Source organism: Canis lupus, chromosome 13, assembly GCF_003254725.2.
Source record: "Canis lupus dingo isolate Sandy chromosome 13, ASM325472v2, whole genome shotgun sequence".
NCBI classification, from domain to species: Eukaryota; Metazoa; Chordata; class Mammalia; order Carnivora; family Canidae; genus Canis; species Canis lupus.
In genome coordinates this window covers 42797379-42813979 of record NC_064255.1, presented here as the reverse complement: position 1 = coordinate 42813979, position 16601 = coordinate 42797379, and the positions used below count along the sequence as shown (strand labels likewise).

At 38.3% G+C, this 16601-nt stretch overlaps 1 protein-coding gene across 20 annotated transcripts in view; it reads left to right on the top strand.

Moving 5' to 3' along the window:
* Nucleotides 1-16601, top strand: part of GABRA2 (gamma-aminobutyric acid type A receptor subunit alpha2) — a 162431-nt gene that overhangs the window by 75387 nt on the left and 70443 nt on the right. For all 20 annotated transcript variants that reach the window (XR_007401660.1, XR_004813025.2, XR_004812824.2 and 17 more), the window contains 2 exons: nt 3181-3324; nt 4370-4522. Coding sequence is in view for 13 of the 20 variants with exons in the window: in XM_025435663.3 (XP_025291448.1) it covers nt 3181-3324; nt 4370-4522 (297 nt within the window). In the remaining 7 variants the exon portion in view is untranslated. The remainder of the gene's footprint in view (nt 1-3180; nt 3325-4369; nt 4523-16601) is intronic.

Here is a 16601-nt window from a genome sequence, read left to right as displayed (position 1 = left end):
TGAAATACATGCATGACTTTCTGTATCTAGAAGCAATATAGACAACACACAGAGTTTATTGTTAGGAATTCTTTTAGTAATTGCTTTTTGTTTCATTTTCTTCATGTTTATTTTCTGACACATTGACTAAACAATTTGTTTTGTATATTCTTTTACTTATCCTTGCCAAGAGTAGGTGGTTGATAACTAAGTGTTAAAAAAAATGGACTTTAGGGGGCACCTGAGTGGCACAGAAGGTTAAACATCTGATTCTTGATTTGGCTCAGGTCATGTTCTCAGGGTTTTGAGATTGAGCCCTGCCTCAGGTTCTGCGCTCAGAGCTTGGAGCCTGCCTGAGAATCCCTCTCTCCCCCTCTGCCCCACCTCCCCGTTCACACCCATTCTCTCTCTCTCTCTTTCTCTCTGTCTCTCAAAAAAAAAAAAAAAAAAAAAAAAAGGAGAGGTGTGCATTAAGCATGGTGTAATAGATTAATTAACAAGCTAATCCAAACTTTATAATGTTAGCACAACAGATTTTGACAGAAGCAACCATGGCTTTTTCTTCTAGTCATTTATTTCTCTCTTGCTTAAACGCTCCCTATAATGATAGAATTTCTGGAAATTTATCTTTGTTCTTAAAGGAGCATCTTTTTGTATGTTTATAATTTTGAATTCATGTTTATTTTGCTTTATTTCTGTTGCCTCACATCTTTATATAGCCTCTTGCTGTTTAACATGACTTAAAAGTTCCTAAATGGGAGTCTGGCTGTATTCTGTGCATTAGTCAAAAAAAATTATAAATCATCTTCGGGGATAAAATTAATAATTAGAAATGATTTGGGGATTTTTTTTTCTGGTTGGCAAATATTAAGAATCAGTCAGTATGCATTTGATGTTCAATGCAGATTAGGACTTGAAAATGGATTATGTAACAGAATTAAGTGGAATTATTTAATGAAAATCTAACTTAGGGATGGAATTTATAGTGAGATTTGTACAACATACTATCTTTCTCTGCTTTTATACTTTACTGAAAAACACTGCAGTGGTCTCCTGGCTTATATGTGTGTTGGTGGACTGGGAGTGCCTCTAAGCTGCATTATACGACTTTCTGCTCTATCTTCTCTCACCAGACTCAAAATCTAAAAAACATATTCCTGTCTAACTAATGAAATGCTATAATTGCTTTTTCATAGGAGACACTGGGAGTATCAGTCATCTTCTTTAACATATTCTTGGGCTATTATGCAGATTTCCATGAAAGTAAATAACAAAAGTAAATAACATAATTAAAATAGTATGGGTTTATTGATTAATCTAGCAGGAATGAACCGAGAACTTTTTCTGGGTGACAGGCTCTGTACTAGGTGCAAGGAGTGTAGACATGAACAAATCCCTACTCCTCAGTATCTCACTAGTTTCTTGGAAATGTCACTGCATTTGTGGGATTCCATTTTCTCTTATTTATGTTTAAAAGTAAACATCAAAATTCAGAAGTGGAATCATTATACTTAAAAGGTTCATAATTTATTAATATTCACAACTACTGATGTGCATTTATAGGGAGAAAAAAACAAGCCACTTAATGATCTGCAAATGGATTGCTAGTTATCCACATTACTAATGTTGCTTATTTAATCCTAGCAGCAGAATCATCAATGATCAACTAATTGGAATTAATACAAATTTAGACTTTGGAGTAACTAGAATTCATCCATATGCAAATATAGGAATATATCTGCTATTAAAAAATATATGTACACACATATAAGGATACGCACATACACATAATTTTGTTTTTAGAGTCCTATTTCAAAAATTGTTCTACAGAATATAATTTAATTATGGATATAGGTGAATATGTGTACGATGAAAACAGTATTTCACTGATACAACATTGAGTAGCAACATGCAGAACCCTGACAACATTGTAGTATGTCATTAAAAGACCACACAACAAGTAAGACACAAACTCATAAACATTCACTTTATTGTGACTGATGCTTAAATGTGAATTGGTCTGTGATCGTAGACCTTGGCTCAAGGTATGGAGCAGGGCCATCCCAGAACAATGTTATCAACCTGGAAAACTTGTAGATGGCAGGTAAATGAACTTTTCCAGAGTCCCAGAGATCTAAGGGCAGAGATCTTGCTGGAAACAGCTAGTCCTTTGTCTCTTTCAATTGAGAATGTAGCTGTGATGCTGAATTTGCTCAAGAACCAAGAGTACCTAGTACTTACAAACATTCCCATGAGCAAAAGTACATAGAAGTTCTTCAAAAAGTCAGTAGTATAGCGAGAATTGACTGTTAATTCAACTGTGGAGAGACTTCTGCATGGAGAGGTCAGCTGTCTCCCACTGGGACACACGGGCATGAAGGAGGTGCCAGGGCCAGAGAATGGCTAAGACAAGATATGCTTCCTGCCCTCCAGTGCTAGAATCATCTAAATTCTGCTAAGTTGTTCATCTTTGACCAAACAAATCAGAAGGTTATATCTGTTTGAGTGTTGTCTCCTGACAATCCATAGCTGGGGTGCTGTGAAAGTATAGTCCAGCGAGGCCTGTGTGCATTAATTTCAAAATGAACATCTTTTAAGGACTATTTATATCTTGATGAAACTATAGCACTATTTTTACATGTTACTCGGTGAAGGCTTTGAAGAAAAACCTACAGAACTAAATACAAAGATGGTACTTAAAATAAATACAATGCATTTTGTCAGTATTCTCATATGATAATGTAACTTTTATGTCCAGAGAGTGGTATCATTTTGAATTATAAATACTTCATGAGTGATTGCTATTCCCAAGTAAACCATTTAAATGGGCTTTAGCCATTTATAACCTGGATCAAGGTAAGGTTATTCCAGTGTCTTCATCTATGACTTTGGGACTATGGAGGATATTTTAACCATCACAGGGTGCAGTGGTTTTTGCAGGCTCTGAGGAGGAATTTGTTGTTCATTTCTCAAAGTGGTTACAATGAAAATACTCTATGATCATGATTTTTCTCTCTTGGTCTGCTTCACACTGTAAATATTGAAAATTGTAAATTTCAAAGATTTTTTTTTACTTTACAAAATATGATCTGTATATATCAATTTTTATAATAGTGATTCTATGTAATATATAACCTTTGATGTTGTACTTTATTGGTAGTTCTTACTAAGTGCTTAATTTTTTTTTCTAATTTCCTACAGATGCATATACAACCTCAGAGGTCACTTATATTTGGACTTACAATGCATCTGATTCAGTACAAGTTGCTCCTGATGGCTCTAGGTTAAATCAGTATGATCTGCTGGGCCAATCAATTGGGAAGGAAACAATTAAATCCAGTACAGGTTAGTAAAATGACTCTAAAAAAAATAGTTTCTAAGAAAATTGATGGGTCAGAGTCACTGAAATATATTAGTTTACTTAAAAAGTTTTGGTCTTGGAGCCCAAGAACTAGTAGCATAGATTGTAGGAGCTTTTTAGATATTTACAGTCTCAGACCTGACCCTTCATGAAATCCAGATCTGCATTTTAACAAGATTCCAAGGAGATGTGCATAAAGTTTGAGAAATGCTGGTCTAAAATAAAAATTCAAAAAGTGCATGTCTTTTTAGACAAGCCAATTTTACCTTCAACCAATATCACAATTTTCCTAGTTTTTGAAATCTTTTCCTTCTATTCTGGATAACGTGTGACTATTCAACTCTTGATTTATCGATCATTACTACTGGCCTGTGTGGGAAAGCTGATGCCCTTTCTAAGGGCCACACTCATCTAAGAAAAAGCAGCCGTGTTGAACTGATGACTTTACCTCCGGCAGATATAACCCCAGAGAGCAGAAAGGAGGGTAGTTCTCAGGATTAGATGGAAATGACAGCAGCGGATGAGAGTAGACATACAACACTGAGAGATTCAGAATTGGTGACAGGGTCAACAGTGGAAAATTTGGGCCCAAAGACTGGATCCGTCTTAGAGATGCAGCCAGACATGGAAGCTTTAAAAAGCCAGAGAGTTAGAACAATCAAAGCAGAGGCTTAAAGTTGGTTCCAGTGGGGATGTGAGACCTGAGCAAGTAAGATAATTTATGGCCAGAGAGCCTTTGTGAATCCTGTATCTCCTCGGTCAGGGAGCATGACCTGGAGAGAAAAACAGATGTCGTACCTTGGACATGTAGTGCAAGTTTCTCGGTAATATTAAAAGTCTCTTTTAAATATTCTTGCTATGTTAAAGAGGCATTTAAAGGTTTATATTTTTCATGTTGTATATGTGATAAATTCTTTTTTTTTTTTTTTAAAAATCAGGGACTGTTCTTTCTCAACTCTGTTCTATTTCCAAAATGTTCAAACTATTGAGTATTACAGTTCCTTAAGCTTCTTAAATTTTTTCTTCTAGGTGAATATACCGTAATGACAGCTCATTTCCACTTGAAAAGAAAAATTGGGTATTTTGTGATTCAGACATATCTGCCTTGCATCATGACTGTCATTCTCTCCCAAGTGTCATTCTGGCTTAACAGAGAATCTGTGCCTGCAAGAACTGTGTTCGGTGAGTGAATAGCTACACACGTCCTTGTGCAGCGCATTATGTTTTGTAGCATACTTTCAAAAGCATTCTCTCTCTTGATAACTCACACCAATGATGTGTGGTGTGTGGGACAGGGCAGACTGTCTCCACCTTGTAGATGAGGAAGCTGAGCCTCAGGGAGACAAAATATGGAGTCAGGGTCACACTGTTAATAAGACATGTAGACACCACTCAGATCTTCTCAAAATGCATTTGGTCTTCTTTGTGTTTCACTCTTCTTTTCATTTTGCTTTTCGTTACTTGCCTTCATGTCAGGATAAGGAGAATATTCTTAGAGGCTTTGATTTGGAGCATAACAGTGCTATATTTCTAGGCCTTCTATGTTTATTTTTGCTTTGTTTTGCTTTTAGAGGGACAAAGATGATCTTTGTATTTCCGGTTAGAGAGAGAACGAGAAGAGGGGGAAAAGATCCCTCACTGACCACCACTAGTGTGTTTGATAAAAAAAGCTAATTCTCTTGATTTAAACCATGCAGGGGGCAGGGGTCTGCTTCTCCCTCTGTGCCTTCCCTCATTCATGCTCTCTCTCACTCACTCTCTCAGTTTCTCTCTCTCTCTCTCAAATAGATAAATAAAATATTCAAAAAAAAATAAAACAAACCATGCAGGAGAATGACTGCTTTTTGGGTGAATGAACTAGGCTGAAATATTTTGTGCAAAGTAGACTGCCTTTTTGTGTGTGGCCACCTCATTCATTTAGGAAAGTTTTATTGAGAATCCACTCAGTTGGATATTGCACCAGGCTCTAGGGCTCAGATACATATAAAATACAGTCCTTACTTTCAAGCGATTCAGTATAGTGGAGGGCAACAGAAAAGGCAGAAAGATAATAGCAACACAGATTAGTGCATTGTAAAAGAGGTACATACAAGCTGTTACAAGGTAACGAGAACTTTTTAAGTAGCTTAAATCTTTAACGTTTGAGCTAAATCTTTTTATTTTTTTATTTTTTAAAAGATTTTATTTATTTATTCGTCAGAGACACACAGAGAGGCCAGGGACACAGGCAGAGGGAGAAGCAGGGTCCATGCAGGGAGCCTGATGCAGGACTCAATCCCAGGACCCCAGGGTCACACCCTGAGCCAAAGGCAGATGCTCAACCACTGAGCCCCCCAGGTGCCCAGTCTCTTTCTTTTAAGTTAAGTTTTTTACCTTAATTCCAGTATGATTAACATAACAGCATTATATTAATTCAGGTGTATAATATAATATAGTGATTTAACAATTCTGTATACATCATTACTCAGTGCTCATCATGGTCATGATAAGTGTACTCTTAATTCCCTTCACCTATTTCACCCAACCCCCTATCTAACTCCCCCCTGATATGCTTTATTTTAAATGAGTGCCCTCAGTTCTAGTTATTGGGCTGAGGCTTGAAGGATGAGTGGGAGTTTCTCAGACAGATGAGACGAAGCAAAAATCCTAGCTTAAAAGGTTCCGATTGTGCAGTAACATCAAGGGATGAAAGCACATAGTGTGCTCAGTGACAGTGAGCTGTTTCACTGTCATTGCAGATACATTAGACAGAATTATAGTTTGAAGCCTAGATGAGAAGAGCCTTGTAAGCCATGCTAATGCAGTGTACCTTTATCTTATAGGCTATAGCAACCCATTTTGGTATTCTGAAGGTATAAATATGTAAAACTTTTAGAACAGTGCCTGACATTTAATATGTACTACATAACATTAGCTACTCTTTTTATCATTGCACAAAGATCAGTTTGATTTTCAACACTAGCAATGAATAATTCAAAAGGAAATTAAGAAAATAATTCTATTTGCAGTGGCTCCAAAAGAATAAAGTGCCTGGGAATAAATCTAACCAAGTAGGTAAAAGACTTGTCCATCCATGGAAAACTGTCAAACTTTGCTGAGAGAAATTAAAGAATACCTGATTAAATACCTAATTAAAAAACAAATTAAATGGGAAAGATATCCCATGTTCATGGATTAGAAAACAATACTATTAAAATGGGAATAATCTCTGAAGTGATCTGTAGATTCAGTTCAATACCTATCGAAAGTCCAGTGGCCTTTTTTTGCAGAAATAGAAAAATCCAGTCCTCAGATTCATTGGGAATTGCAAGAGGCTTCAAATAGCCAAAAGAATATTGATAAAGAAAAACAAAGTTGGTGACTTCAGACTTCCCAATTTCAAAACTCAGTACAAAGCTGCATGAATCAAAACAGTGTGGTAGTGTCATAAGGGTAGATGTATAGGTCAGTAGAATAAAAGCAAGGTAGAAACAAACTCACATGTTCATGGTGAATTGATTTTCAACAATGGTGATTGTTAAGACCATTCTATGGGATTTTCAGCCCTTACCAGCAGCTAGATAGATGACCACCATATGCAAAGGAATGAAGTTGGACTTCTACCTCACTCCAGATACAGCAGTGAAAGCAAATGGATACAAAACTTTAATAATATAAAATCTGAAACCATAAAGCTATTAGAAGAAAACATATGGCAAATCTTTACTATCTTAGATCTAGCAATAGAGTCTTAGATTTGACACCAAAAGCATGAGTAACAAAGAAAAAAATAAATAAATTGGATTTCATTAAAATTGAAAACTTTTATGCCTCAAGGAACATTATCAAAACCGTGAAAAGACAACTTACATATGGGAGAAAATATTTGCAAATCGTATCTCTGATAAGGATTTAATATCCTGACTGAATAAAGAATTCTTAAACTTCAAAGATAAAAAAACCAAAAGCTAGATTTAAAAAATGGGCAAAGAACTTTAATAGACATTTTTTTCCTCCAAAGATAGTATACAGCTGGCAAACAAGCATGTAATGTGATATGAAACATTATTGGACATTAAATAACTATAAATAAAAACAACAATAAAATACATTCCACATACACCGGGATGGCCACGGTAATAATAAAACAAAACAAAAGGCAAGAAATAAGCGTTGGTGAGGATGTGAAGAAATAGAAATGCTTTTATATTGCTGGCAGGGAATGTAAAATGATGCAGCCCCTGTGGACAACTCTTTGGCACTTCCTTGAAAAGTTAAACATAGAATTCCCATATGACCCACCAATTCCACCTTGAGGTATATACGCAAGATTAGTGAAAACATATGTTCACGTGGAAACTTGCATACATATGTTTATATCAGCATTATTTCTAATAGCAAAAAGTAGAAATAACCCAGGTTTCCTCTCGTGGATGAATGGATAATCAAAATAATCAAAATGTGCTTTATACTCACAATAGGATATTATTCACCCATAAAAGTGATTAAGTACTATTAGGATGCTACAATGTGGGTGAACTTCAAAAACATGATATTGAGTGAAAAGAAGTGGACACAAAAGGTCACAGTGTATGATTCCTTTCATAAGAATTATCCAGTACAGGCAAATCCATAGAGATGGACAACAGTGCCGTGATTGCCAGTAGATGGAGGCAGGGAAAATGGGGAGTTACTACTTAATAACAGGATATTCTTCTAGGGTGATGAAACTTTGAAACTAGAGAGAGGTGGCGTTGGCAGAGCCTTGTGGATGCATGAATGCCACTGAATTGTGCACTTTAAAATGGTTAATTGTGTACTTATGGATTTCAACTCAGTAAAATAATTTCAAAAACTCATGAGTTGAAAAAAAAGGCAAGGAATGAGCATTTGGACTTCCCAAGATTATTAGACTCATAGGTATCTTTTCAGGTACCTATTTCCAAAATTGCAAATTTTTGAACCAAAAACAACAACAGCAGCAAAAAAACGATGAGGCCAAAAATAAGAGAAAATTTCCATTCAGATGGTTTAAACGAGAAGGTTGCATGATTTTCAGAGCACAAATAATACAGAAGAGAAATTTTAGGAAAAAATTACATATTTGATGTTGAATGGATCTTCCAGAAAGATCTAAATTTTTATTTAAATATGTAACAAGTCAGATACAATAAAATAATGAAGTATTTGTTTAATAAAGGTTGTGAAGAAAATACTGAGGCAAATAAAGACTGAGATTTCATAGCATAAATCACATAGATGCATATGTTTAAAGAGGCCAATAGTAGTCCACTTAAACAGAGATGAAGAGGTGAATCAGTATTTGACTTTGAATGAATAGAATGTGTTAGTGTCAGGGCTGCTATGTTGGACTATAACAAATGTACACGAGTTTTTAAAGATTGGTTATAAAAGTAACGTGTAAAGTTAAAATTCCAGGCTCTATTTGAAGGCATAAATTTTATATGAATTTACAGGGGTGAGGACCCAAAAGTCAGATTTTGAAACTGATTTTTGGGTAGTTGAAACTTGAAACTGGTAGGTGATAAGAGCATTTTGAGTATTATCTCCACAAGTTATTCTCTGTAAAGTTTGTAATAAATGCAATTCCATGTGAATGTAAAAAAATAAAAGATAAATGAAAATCTTACGTCTTGCCTGGAATGGGGCTTGAAAGCTGCCCAGCCATCCTACTCCAGAGGATCTCCCCATCTTTGAACGGCCATCATCTGATTGATACATAACAGTTACCGAGGCCAGGTCTCTACTGTCTTTAAATTTCTCTCTCTGAATTTGTGGTTTACAAGCTAGGGAGAGATCGTTCAATCATCTGCCCTCCTCAGGCCTGTACTGCTTTCTTTGACGGATAACCCACCCACGTGAAAAACTACTACAGTTAAGAGAAAGATGTCAAATTGTTCAACCTTTGAGATCTGGCTTCATGCTGTGAACAGAATAAGAAAGCAGAGACAACAAGACAGTAGGCAGAGGAGATGAAATCACAATGCACATCCCTTGGTATTAGAGACTTGGTTCCATTATATTGGGTTTTATCTATTCAGTTTCTGTGGCTGTAGAAGCCAGCTTGATTTTTTTTCAAAGGGACTGCCTGTGTATCTCACAATGATAAAAGCCTCCTTCGACTTCCTCTGAGTGTTCATGCCCAGTGCATTCATTGCACATCAATAAAATACTTGTCGAGCATCCATTTATGTGCACTGTTCTAGATGTTTGGGGTAAGTCCCTGAATGAAAACAGAACAAAACCCCCTTCGTGATGAGGTAAACTGAACCTCTGTTGTCGATAGTGTAAGGAAGCACCTGGGAGACTTTTACCCTTACACCTGGGTTTTGTGCTGTCCAGGCCCCTGCATTTCCAGTATCCCAGCCTCGTTTTGTCTTTCTATAAACAGATACATTCCCCTATTTTGTGAAATTGCGGTCCTGGTCCTTTCAGTTGATTAATGTCCATTGGCACTTTATATAAATGAGAAATAATCATAACGAATTTGCCAATTATTATGTCCACATTTGAATCCAGATCATTTTTCAAATTTACGGAGAAGTTATGAATATAGGACTATGTTTATGAATATATGAATAAGCTTTCCTATAAGAAAAGTGTACTAGTATATTTGTGTTATTTTGTATTTTGGCTACCTTCTCATGTCCTCCCTTGGACTTCTCTGGTGTGTGTACATGGGGTTGAGGGAAGGGAGAGAAAGGGAGGGAGAGAGCTCTCTGGTGTGTCTTATTATAAGGACACTGACCCTATTCGGCCCTATTAAATCAGGACCCCATCCTTACAACCTCAATTAATTTTAATTACTTCCCTTAGAGACTCCATCTCCAAATACAGCCACACTAAGCATTAAGGCTTCAACATGAATTTGGGAGTGTTGTAAACATTCAGTCTGTAACACTGCAGTAAGCTTTTTACTGTTTCTTGCTTCCACCCTTGTGGGACTTGGTTCCCAACATCTTGGCCAGAGGGATACTTTTCAAAATGTAAGTCAGATCATATCAACCCTGTTCTCTGAACCCACTGGCTCCCAGTGTACTCAGAGTGAAAATGAAAGGCCCTTCAGAGGTCAGGAAGTCCTAATGCAGCATGAACTCCCTCCACCTCCAAGCTCTACTTCTGCTACCTTCCCGTCTCTTCCCCTTCCCCTGATATGCACACTGGCCTCTCCCTTATGAGCATGACAATCATTCACTTAGGGGTTTTGTCTCTTCTGTCTGCTTGGACCTCTTCCCCCCTCATCCCCCTACCCCCACCCCCTAACCCCCACCCCAGATACCTGTGTGGCTCATTCCTTCCATTTCCTTAGGGCTTTTCTAAACTCTCATTTTCTCAGAGAAGACAACCTAACGGTCTAACTTAAAATTGCCAACTGCTTCCCAATGCTGTTTCTGTTGCCCCAGCCTACTCTAATTTTTTTCTCCATCACACGTATCATCTTTTAATATGTTACAGAAAAAAATATATATATATATTTTTACAGAATTTGTCTCCCCCTCCAGAATTTAAATTTCAGGAGTGCTGTTATTTTTGCCCTTTCTAAAGCTATAGAGAATAAGTTGAAACAAAAAGCAAGTGCAGAATGATTTTAGGAAGATGATCGATAAATAGGTGGGCAGATGAGCACATACATTTCTGAGTTCGACAGAGGTAGATCGGCAAAAGCACAACCAAATGAACTAAAAGATAGTTCCCCGATTCTTTAAATTTGGAAGTCAGAGGAGGATTTCCCAAAGAAGTCTGAGTGACCCGTGGAAAGAAAAAGTAAATGGAAATTACCCATTGCAGTTGGCTAGCCAACTGTGTTTAGAAGGAGCTCAGTGCAGGGGGCTGCAGCCATCCTGATACTAATTGCAAGATGATGGGGTTCCCCAAACTACCCTTGGTTTTGAGAATTCACTAGAATGTACAGAATGTACTGAAAGCTGTTACTCTCACAGTTGTGGCTTATTACATGGAAAAGGTCCAGACTCAAGTCAGCCAGGGGAAGAAGCATGGGGCCTGGGTGGTGTCCAGATGCAGCTCTCCCGTCATCCTTTTCACACAGAGCCCTGGACAGCGTCGCTTTCCTGGCATTGATGTGGGACAGTGGGTACAGAGCGTGTTTCACCAGGAAGGCTCACTCGCACCATGGTGTCCGGAGTCCTTGCTGGGGCTTTGTCACATGGGCATGATTGACTAGTCCTGTGGCTGAAGTCCGATTCCAGCTGCCTAGGAGGATAAGCTTGTGCGGCCTGGTGAAAACAAACACACAGAAGCACCTAGAGCCAGTTGTTACTGGTTGGCTGGCCCAAAGCCCCAGGCCCACTAAGCACCCCCTCTCAGGTCTATCAAAGCCTAGAAATTCCTTCCCAGAAGCTGGGGGCCAAGTCCAGACCTCTCTCAGGGGCAAGGTTAAAATTCTTTATTAAACATACAGTACACATTATGAAACCGGATGTTAAATATCTAATTATTAAGATTGTCATTTTGAGTCATCACTATATCTGCTTACGTCACGCCCTTATCAATACGCTTTCTCATTTTCTTCCTCCCTTCTTGCATTCTGACCTTCCCTTTTATCCTGTGTCCTCCATCATTGTCCAATTCTCTCAACATTCAGCATTCCTTTCCTTCACCAGCATGTCCAGCAAGTCCTTTAGTATCAGAAACATCTTGTTGGCAGTGAAATTGGTGAGTGGAAGACATGCTTCTTTTTGTGGTTCCAGAAAGCCCTGCCCAGAATGGGCTCTGTGCACCTGGCATGTGACGCACAGACGCATACTGAAGGTGGTCGTAAAATTGGTACATAAGAAGGACATTCCACTGAAATGTTGAGGGAACAGTCCTCCGTCAGGCAGAAAATTCCCTGATAATGAGATGGTTGTCATTTAATAAGGAGAATCGTGACCTGAAGTAGATTAGATCTGAACACAGACTCTTTTTCTTTAGTAATAAAGCAGCTAACACTATTGAGTGCTTACTGCATGTTTGAAAAAAAATAAATATATATATATGGCACCAGGAACAAAGAGAGTATCTCTCAGGCCTTGTCTGCACTTCTAGACTGAGCGAGTGTGTAGCCTTTCTGAACATGTGCTGGCTACCTCATCAAGGGGCGCAGAGGATCCGTGAAACAGCACGTGCCCAGGGGTTCTCAAGTCTTAAATAAAACATAGAAACAAAGAAAACATAGAAAACATACCTTTCCTGTATACTTCATATACTCAACAAACAGCAAGTCTGAGTATTTCCTGAGAACCTGGGATATTGTAGGTTGTTCTCTGAATCCAAGGGGTGTGTGTGTGTGTGTGTGTGTGTGCGTGCGCGCGCGTGCAGCACCTGCTGACCCGGGGGCCACCCTCCGTCGGCCACTGCTGATTAGGCCAGTGATGAGTCAAAATACACTAATAGACCATGGCCAGAAAAATTAGAGAGCCTTGCTAGTTCTGCTCTAGAGGCAGATTTAGAAGTTGTTTTTGGAATAGAGGTGGCCCGGTTAAGCTTGATTGATGAGGATTGAGGAGAATGAGCTATGAGCAAGGGCACCGGGAAAGAACTGAAAGTGTGTGCTAGTGTTTTGTCTGTTTTTGTTTTTGTTTTTTTTTAATTTTTAGACTTGGTCCAGGATGTGCAGATATCACTTCAATGCAGTTATAACTCTTCAAGTCACTAGAGCAGCCTATCCAATCCTATTTTCTACCCTGAAATCTCATAATAATGAGGAAAAAAAAGTTCTATATAATCACATTATCGAGCCCCGTCTGTTGGTCGTATACTCTCGTAGACACTTCACATTGACTCATTATTTAATTTTGAAAACAAAACGCAACAAAACTCCAGTTAAGAAAATTAATTGTCCCCCTTTTCCAGACAAGAACAGTGAAGGTATGAACCTGGAGGTATATAAGCAACCCTTTCGTTATCAGACAGCAGGTCAGAAACAAAGAAAGAGTTTGACCTTCCAGCTCTCTGGTTCCAATACTTTCCTATTTTCTACGGCCTCGTTAGGTTGTCAAACTACTTTATCCTTCTTTTCCCTTTTTCTTTTAGAGCCTGAAATCAGAAATAATGCTGGGCGATTGCTTCTTACATGGGTAATTTCTGTTTGAGAGTCAGGCTTACTAAAAACATAGGTCAGAATTTGAGGTGAGTCTTCACATGTGAATTTGCTACTTAACTATTAGGATCAGCAGCTGCTTATTGAGGTGTTCTGGGTCCCTGGCCCTATTCCTTGCCCTGAAGTTGATCCCATCCGATTATGGTACAGCAGTTAATACTGAATGACTTTCCAAGTTCTTTTCTTCCAGGTGACATATTCTGTATTTTTTTAAAGATTTTATTTATTTATTCATGAGAGACACACACAGAGAGAGAGAGAGAGAGAGGCACAGGCACAGGCAGAGGGAGAAGCAGGCTCCATGCAGGGAGCCCGACGTGGGACTTGATCCCAGGTCTCCAGGATCACGCCCTGGGCTGAAGGTGGCGCTAAAACGCTGAGCCACCCGGGCTGCCCCATATTCTGCATTTTTAAGCAAAATTAACCTGTGAATCCAGGTCTTTAAAAGTATAGCTTCTCAAAATAGCATCACCTTAGTCATTAGAAACTCCTGTTTAATCTTTGGTGAAGAAATTTGATTATTGCTTTCGACTGAGGTATTTAAAAAAGCATTTCTCTATAATTTACATTGTCTTGGAACTCATCTGTGAGAGTTTGATAACCTTAGAGTGTATATGAGGGAGAATCCAGGTGTTTCAAAAGTGGGTTTTGTTTTTTTGTTGTTGTTTTAATTTTTTATGAGTATATATTTTTCTTTCCTTAAGCTTTGAAATAACAGAATGGAAAAACAATGGCTTTTCTACTCTGATCACTTTATTGTTCATACAGGTTGAGGTCATTAAATATTTAGTTTCACTATAGCAAAATTTTGAGTGCGTATTTATCCTCCGTTTTTAAATTCTCAAGAAAATTCAAGTTATTATCTATTTTCATGTATCCTAGGCTTTGAAGGAAATGATTTCCATTTGGATGACTTTTTTGTGATAAAAAAATTTTTAATACTGCATTATTCATCAAAAGTAATGTAATATCTCCCCAGTTAAATCACCTCAGTAGGCTATAAGAAATCACCAAAACTATTAACATTTGAACAGTCACCCTGCATTTTTATGGCAATGCAATTACAAGACTGAAATAGTAAAAGGACTTGATAACAATAGAGGGTTTACACAGGCTAGTGTTTTATGTAGTCTCCTGTTCTTTTATTGTCTTATTGTCATCCTACTGAATATATTATTTTCTTTTAAATTCATAAAATTGGAATATTACTGTCTTAGTTCAAGCTGCTTCGACGAAGTACATAGACCGGGTGGCCTGTAGACAATAGGAATTTATTTCACACAGTTTTGGAGGCTGGAAGTCTGAGACCAGGATGCCAACACGGTGGGGAAGTCTGAGACCAGGATGCCAACATGGCTGAAAGAGAACTAGGTCTCTGGCCTCTTCTTAAAAGGGCACTAATCCCATTCATGAGGGCTCCACCTTTATGACCAAATCACCTCCTAAAGGCTCTACATCTGTCACACTGGAGATCAGATTTCAACATAGAATTTGAGGAGAATACAGACACACGGTCCATAATCCTTACTATGGTATGTAGCAGTGACACCAGACTGGAGTTTCATGGGTAATGGAGTAGAGTTACGGGGATCCCAGAATGATATTCCTGGCAGGCTGCATTTAACAATTTTTAGATCCAGCCTTACTTTAATCCAGAACTTCCATCTCATTCCTGACACTATTTGAGCTTAGATGTGAACCATACTAGGCTTCTTAGAAATCACCTCTCAAATGTAATAGATGATGACTGATGGGTAGTTCTTGTAAGAGATTGGTCTTAAGCCATAATGACGCCCCTGAATCCATTTGATAGCAAAAGGCAATCAAATTGTGCCTAATCAAGAAGATCAGTCCTGTCCTTTTAGAAATCTAGGAACTGGGTAGTTCAGTCATGAAGATGATGGGTTTAACAAGACCAGAAATAGATGTGAACCCACCCAGAAAACACTTGGGGCTTTCTTGGAACAATAGAAGGATGGAGGGGAATCCAGTTCAAAGCTTTCCTTTCTCTTCTTTTGTAAACCATGTCAAGCTATTTCTCAAGGTAGGAAATGAATGAGCTGAAGTAAAATAGCCCAAGGCTTTCTAGGCATCCCTTTAAGTAGCATAATCCCAGTGTCTTTTGATTTTACGTAAACCACCACTAGATGGGACTCTTGCATCCTTGGTTTGGATCTTAGCCTCTTGCTCCATACTCTGGGGCCTACTGAACTCAGCAGTAACAGGGAAGCTGTAGCGCTCTTTGTTTGACAGGTTCTAAATGGGACATTTGTTTATATCATTTAATGTTCCAGCATATAAAATTTATATTATAATTCCCATTTTAGAGATAAAGTCACTGAGGCTGAGAGATAGAGAGGGGAAAGGAAGAATTTAATATTTGTTGAGCAGTTCTGTGTGCTGGGCATATATGTTTGGACCATCCACCAAACATCTGTAAAAAAAATATATCATTTCCATTTTGCAGATGGGGGGGTTGCTGAAGCTGAGCAGAGTTACCTAGCTGCTGTGGCAGGAGTGGAATCCAAACCCTTGCCTGATTTCAGTGCACATTTGTCTGGGTAGAGCCTCATCTCAAGTAACCTAAATACTTTAACGGATGATATAAACTTAAAATTTATTAAGATCTTGGAATGCCTAGGTGGCTCAGTGGTTGAGCGTCTGCCTTTGGCTCAGGTCGTGACCCCAGGGTCCTGGGATCAAGTCCCACATCGGGCCTGCTTCTCCCTCTGCCTGTGTCTCTGTGTCTCTCTGTGTGTCTCATGAGTAGGTAGGTGAATTCTAATAAATAAATAAATAAATAAATAAATAAATAAATAAATAAATAAAGCAATTATTAAGAGCTTAAGGGCTTCAGGGATGGAAGGATTAGATTCATGATATTGAAAAATACACGCTATGGACATACAACTGACTATTTATAGATTAGGCGTGTGACTTAGTAGTGTGGACTTTTGAGACAGACTGCTGGGTTGGCATCCCACGTCCTACTTGATAGCAGCATGATCTTCAGCAAGGTGCTCAACTCACGCGGCCTGTCTCCTCAACTGCAGATGAGGATGACAGTAATACGTCTCGTAGGCGCTTCCCAGTGGCACTTTTTATTACCCAATCTGGAGTAATAGAAGAATATAAGGCTTAGGTGCCAAAGACTTGCACTGT